The sequence below is a fragment of the Galeopterus variegatus genome, unplaced genomic scaffold (assembly GCF_000696425.1).
Source record: "Galeopterus variegatus unplaced genomic scaffold, G_variegatus-3.0.2 Scaffold4542, whole genome shotgun sequence".
NCBI lineage: Eukaryota > Metazoa > Chordata > Mammalia > Dermoptera > Cynocephalidae > Galeopterus > Galeopterus variegatus.
In genome coordinates, this window is record NW_007730653.1 from 18,858 (window position 1) to 23,500 (window position 4,643).

Below are 4,643 nucleotides of genomic sequence, written 5' to 3' on the forward strand. Positions count from 1 at the left end.
AGAGAGTGAAAGACAGGGCGAGGGAGAAGAGGAGAGAGACGGGGGGAGCAGAGGAGAGAGAGAGACAGAGGAAGAGAGAGAGGGAGGGAGGGAGAGAACAGAGAGAAAGAGAGAGAGAAAGACGGCAAGAAAGGAGAAAGAGAGAAAGAAGTGCCGCTGCAGATAATTGATGACTCCTCCAGCAAGGCTAACTTGTTAGCAATAGTCAATTGCCCCGTCTCTCCGCCTCCCCTCGCAGTCCGGGATCGGCGCCCTAGCCTCGGCTCTTCCAACTGCCGCCGCCAGGATCCGGGGCCAGGAGCTGCCGCGGAGCCACCTGACACCTTTAAATAGCACCGGGGCTGGCGAAACTGGAGCCCCGCGCGGCGCGCCCCGGCTTCGGCCCCGGCTTGCTGGAAGCCCCGGCAGCGGCGGCGCCCGCGTCAGTGCCCTCCTCCCGGGGCCCCGCGCAGCTGTGCCCGCTTCAGCAGCCGCGCTAATCGGCCCCGCGCCCGGCCCGAGCCCTGCTCGGCGCGGCCTCCTTCCCGCCTGCCGTCTCTCGCCCGCGCCGCCCGGCGCCCGAGCTGCCCGCGGGCTGGGTCCCCGCGGCCCGAGCCGCCCCGGCCGGGCCCCCGAACGAGGCCGAGATGACTTCCAAGGAGGACGGCAAGGCGGCGCCGGGGGAGGAGCGGCGGCGCAGCCCCTTGGACCACTTCCCGCCGCCCGCCAACTCCAACAAGCCGCTGACGCCGTTCAGCATCGAGGACATCCTCAACAAGCCGTCTGTGCGGAGAAGTTACTCGCTGTGCGGGGCGGCGCACCTGCTGGCCGCCGCGGACAAGCACGCGCCAGGCGGCTTGCCCCTGGCGGGCCGCGCGCTGCTCTCGCAGACCTCGCCGCTGTGCGCGCTGGAGGAGCTCGCCAGCAAGACCTTTAAGGGGCTGGAGGTCAGCGTCCTGCAGGCAGCTGAAGGTAGGCGCCACAGCTGAGTTCCCCTGCGCCCAGCGTGCCCTGTGCTTCCTGCCCCATGCCTCCGCCCGCCTCTTCCCGCGCCGGCCGCCAGGGCCCTCCAGCCCGAGTTGCTGCCGCTGGGAGTGAACATAGGTGGGACAGGACCCAATCGCTATTTCCTCTCTATTTCCTAGGGACCCTTGGGTAGGCCAGAGTAGTGGTGACCTGACAGAGGTGGCAGGTGGGGAATCCAGGGTCTTTTGCTAGGCCCTTCTGGATAGGGTAGAGTTGGGGTGATTGGGGAGGAGTAAAGAACCAGTATTCACACCCACAGTCCGGTTCATCTCTGTCTGGCTTTCTCTGGTTCTCAGAGACTTCGGATCTTTCAAACCAACTCAGGTAGAAGGCAGAGACCAAAATCAATTTTTCCTGGGAACTTCCGGGACACCAGAGACAGGAGAAGGTTTGCCATAGCCGAGGCTGGCTCCGGTCTGGGCAGCCGAATTAAATCGGAGAAGGGAACAAACGGCAGACTGCGGGCCGGATGGGCCTGGGTGGGGTGGTGAGCTACGGGGGTGACAGCCAGGGTGGGGTGTCTGTCCTCTCTCCAGACGCGAGCCTATACTGTTGTTTCATTGCAGGTCGCGATGGAATGACTATCTTTGGGCAGCGACAGACCCCCAAGAAGCGGCGAAAGTCGCGCACGGCCTTCACCAACCACCAGATATACGAGTTGGAGAAGCGCTTCCTGTATCAGAAGTACCTGTCCCCCGCCGATCGCGACCAAATTGCGCAGCAGCTGGGCCTCACCAACGCGCAAGTCATCACCTGGTTCCAGAATCGGCGAGCCAAGCTCAAGCGGGACCTGGAGGAGATGAAGGCCGATGTGGAATCCGCCAAGAAACTGGGCCCCAGCGGGCAGATGGACATCGTGGCGCTGGCCGAACTCGAGCAGAACTCGGAGGCCGCAGGCGGCGGTGGCGGAGGCTGCGGCAGGGCCAAATCGAGGCCGGGCTCTCCGGCGCTTCCCCCAGGCGCCCCGCAGGCCCCGGGCGCCGGGCCCCTGCAGCTCTCGCCTGCCTCTCCGCTCACGGACCAGCCGGCCAGCAGCCAGGACTGCTCGGAGGACGAGGAAGACGAAGAGATCGACGTGGACGATTGAGCGGCGCCCGGGATCTTCCGCCGCCCCGGGCCCCTGGCGCCCGCACGCTCGCCGCCTCCCGGACCGTACCGCCCAGGGGAGCTGGGACCTCCTCTGCAACTCCCGCCTACTCCCCTGTCCCCGGCCCGGACTCGACTCCTGGCAGCCGCCTCTTCCCTCTCGAAGCAATAAACCTGGGCTGGCCGGCCGGGCCGGCCGCCGCACGCGACCTCCGCCAACCCGGGAGCCCTCGCCGTGCAATTCTGTATGGCTTCTGTATAAATATTTAAACCTATGTAGCGGGTTCTTCCCACCGCAGCCTGATTTTTTTTTCTTTTACTTTTTTAAATCTCGGAGATTTCCATGTTTTCAAAGCTCTCTCGGGCTTCTGGGTTTGCCGAGGGTGAGACAGATCGGAGGGCGGCGAGCACTAACCCTGCGGTCTAGAGGAGGGGGCAGCTCCGGCTGTTTTGATTTTTTTCTGCATGTGGAGAATGCACCGGCCCGCTCCCTCCTCGCCTCTCTCGGCCTATTGCGCTTGACTCTTATTTCCTTCCGCCTTTTTTCCCCCGCGTGGGAAGGGGGTGAGGGGTGCGGCCAGGTCTTGACTTGCAAGTTTCAAAATCGATCTTTCCTTCACCCCGCGAGAAAAGTCTGTTTTCGATGCCATTTCTGCCTCCCAATGCCCACTAACGCTATTTTAAAGATTCCTCTCTCTCTCATCTCCTCGGACTGACTGCTAGAGTCTGGCTCTTAGGGACAAAGCAGGGGGAAAATGAACCAACCGATCATCGAAAACAGAACCCAAAGTCCTAGAATTATTTTTTACTCTTTTTAGAATTTTTTTGCATGTGACAGAGACAGAGAGGAGACCGACCCAAGTCCTCACCCCACCTCCTCTGCAGCTCTGGGTCTGTCTTGCCATCTCCAGCAACCCAGCTCCTAGCTCGACTTGGCCAGGAAAGGGTTGCCTGATGAGGGTGGGTCCTGCGTGCCCCTGCCCTGCTCCTACCCTGCCCTCTCCTGCCCCGACTGTACCCAAGCCCTCTTTCTCCAGTAAATAAAGTCTTTGCCATTTTACTAGAACCGGCAGTGACCGTGTCTGGGTGAGCGGGCCTGATTCCGGGAAACAGCGGCAGGGCGGGCTTCTTGCCGCTGCTCCTCGCGGGTCGCCGCAGCTTTGGAGATTTTGGGGGAGTTTTGGGGCAGGCGTGAGAGTGAGGGACGAGAAGGAAGCAGGGGAGGAGACGCTATTTGCCCACAAAGGCGCGGCAGTTATTAAATGAGGGGAGAAGAGGGCTTCGCCAGGTCGGGGTAAAAAACGAGGCGTGCGATGCTAGGAGAAAATGCCTATGTGCGTGGGGGCACCTCGGGTGCAACAGTAATTTGCTTGGGGAAAAGAGTGAGGACCTGCCCTGCGGTTTCTGTCTCCCACCCGGGACCCAATGGCATTCTCCCTGCGTTCCCTGAGATAAGGACTAAGCTCCCGGTGCATGGCAGGTATCACTTGTCGGACATCCTGGTGGAACCTGGGGGTCTCCCAAGTTTTGGTTCAGGCCCTAAAGGAGGGGGGATGAGCCCAAGGCAGCAAGGGCAGGCTGAATTGCTCACAAGGACACCCCGGGATGTGAGCCCAGAGCGTCTAAGGGCTGGGGTGAATTTCTGGGAACATTAGCAAATTCTGGATCCCGAATTTGGCTGGGGTCAGAGACATCGATCTCGCAAGAACTCTCTGGGGTCTGTGGCATCCCAAAGGCGGCTGGGACAGGGATTCAGGCGTCTTTCACTTTCCCGGACAGAGCGCGTTTCTCTCTGGGCTTTTGTTGTCGCTGTGCTGGCGAGTGGTCGCTGTCACCAGAGTAGGGTCCCGCCTCCGGGCCGCTAGACTCTTTTTCTCCACAAAATTGATGTGAGAAATGCGCATCTGGTCTTGGGCAGACGATGGGGCCCCCAGGCCTGAGTCAGGAAGGTGTGTGTCCGGGAGGAAACTGAGAGACAAACAGAAAAAAAGAACAGAAAGACATTCCAAAAGCAGAGAGAAAGTGGACAGCCACAGAGACAAGGAGAGAGAGAAAGAGGAAAAGCTAGGCACAGAGAGAAGCAGAGACACGGGGAGACGGAGACAGAGGGAGAAAAAGAGAATGGGAAGAGGGGAGAGAAGACAGAGGAGAGGACCAGGGAAGGAAGGAGGTGGCCGGGCAGCCGGGCAGCCGGGCGGGCGTGCGGCAGGTTCCTCCCGGGCGACATAAATCGCCCTCTCTCAGGATGGATGGGTCTGTAATTCGGAGCGCGGACCATGAAGGCCGGGACGAATGGGCCTGGGCGGCCGCTGACAAGCGACAATAGCCGGGCCCAGCCCCCCGCGGCTCACGGTGCGGGCATGGCCGCGGCCCTCCGCAGCCCAGAGCGCGCTGGCGCTGGCGACCATATGGTTTTTGAATTTTCTTCACAATTTGTAGACAATTTGATGGATTAGGTCCCCGCGTGCGCCTCCCCGGCACAAAGGCGGCGCAGGGACCGCGGCGCGGCGGTCACCCGGGCATCTGCGCCCGCCGTGCGCACCCCCCACCCC

The 4,643-nt window shown here is 61.6% G+C and overlaps 2 protein-coding genes across 2 annotated transcripts in view; both read left to right on the plus strand.

Annotated features, from left to right (window-relative positions):
• Positions 1 to 487: 487 nt before the first annotated feature.
• Positions 488 to 2,384, plus strand: LOC103603301 (transcription factor LBX1). Its single transcript, XM_008587788.1, has 2 exons — positions 488 to 951; positions 1,572 to 2,384. The coding sequence occupies exons 1-2, from the start codon at positions 627 to 629 to the stop codon at positions 2,090 to 2,092; spliced, it is 846 nt and encodes a 281-aa protein (XP_008586010.1). The 5' UTR covers positions 488 to 626; the 3' UTR covers positions 2,093 to 2,384.
• A 50-nt stretch (positions 2,385 to 2,434) lies between these two features.
• The window catches only part of LOC103603303 (transcription factor LBX1-like), a 3,724-nt gene continuing 1,515 nt past the window's right edge, over positions 2,435 to 4,643 (plus strand). Inside the window, exons 1-2 of the mRNA XM_008587790.1 lie at positions 2,435 to 2,474; positions 3,359 to 3,395. Of these exons, the coding sequence (XP_008586012.1) occupies positions 2,435 to 2,474; positions 3,359 to 3,395 (77 nt within the window). The remainder of the gene's footprint in view (positions 2,475 to 3,358; positions 3,396 to 4,643) is intronic.

Excerpts from the sequence above, each read along its gene's own strand:
- LOC103603301 (XM_008587788.1), top strand. The coding sequence starts at position 627 with ATGACTTCCAAGGAGGACGGCAAGGCGGCGCCGGGGGAGGAGCGGCGG. Across the intron at positions 952-1,571 it reads CGTCCTGCAGGCAGCTGAAG|GTCGCGATGGAATGACTATC; the intron begins GTAGGCGCCACA and ends GTTTCATTGCAG.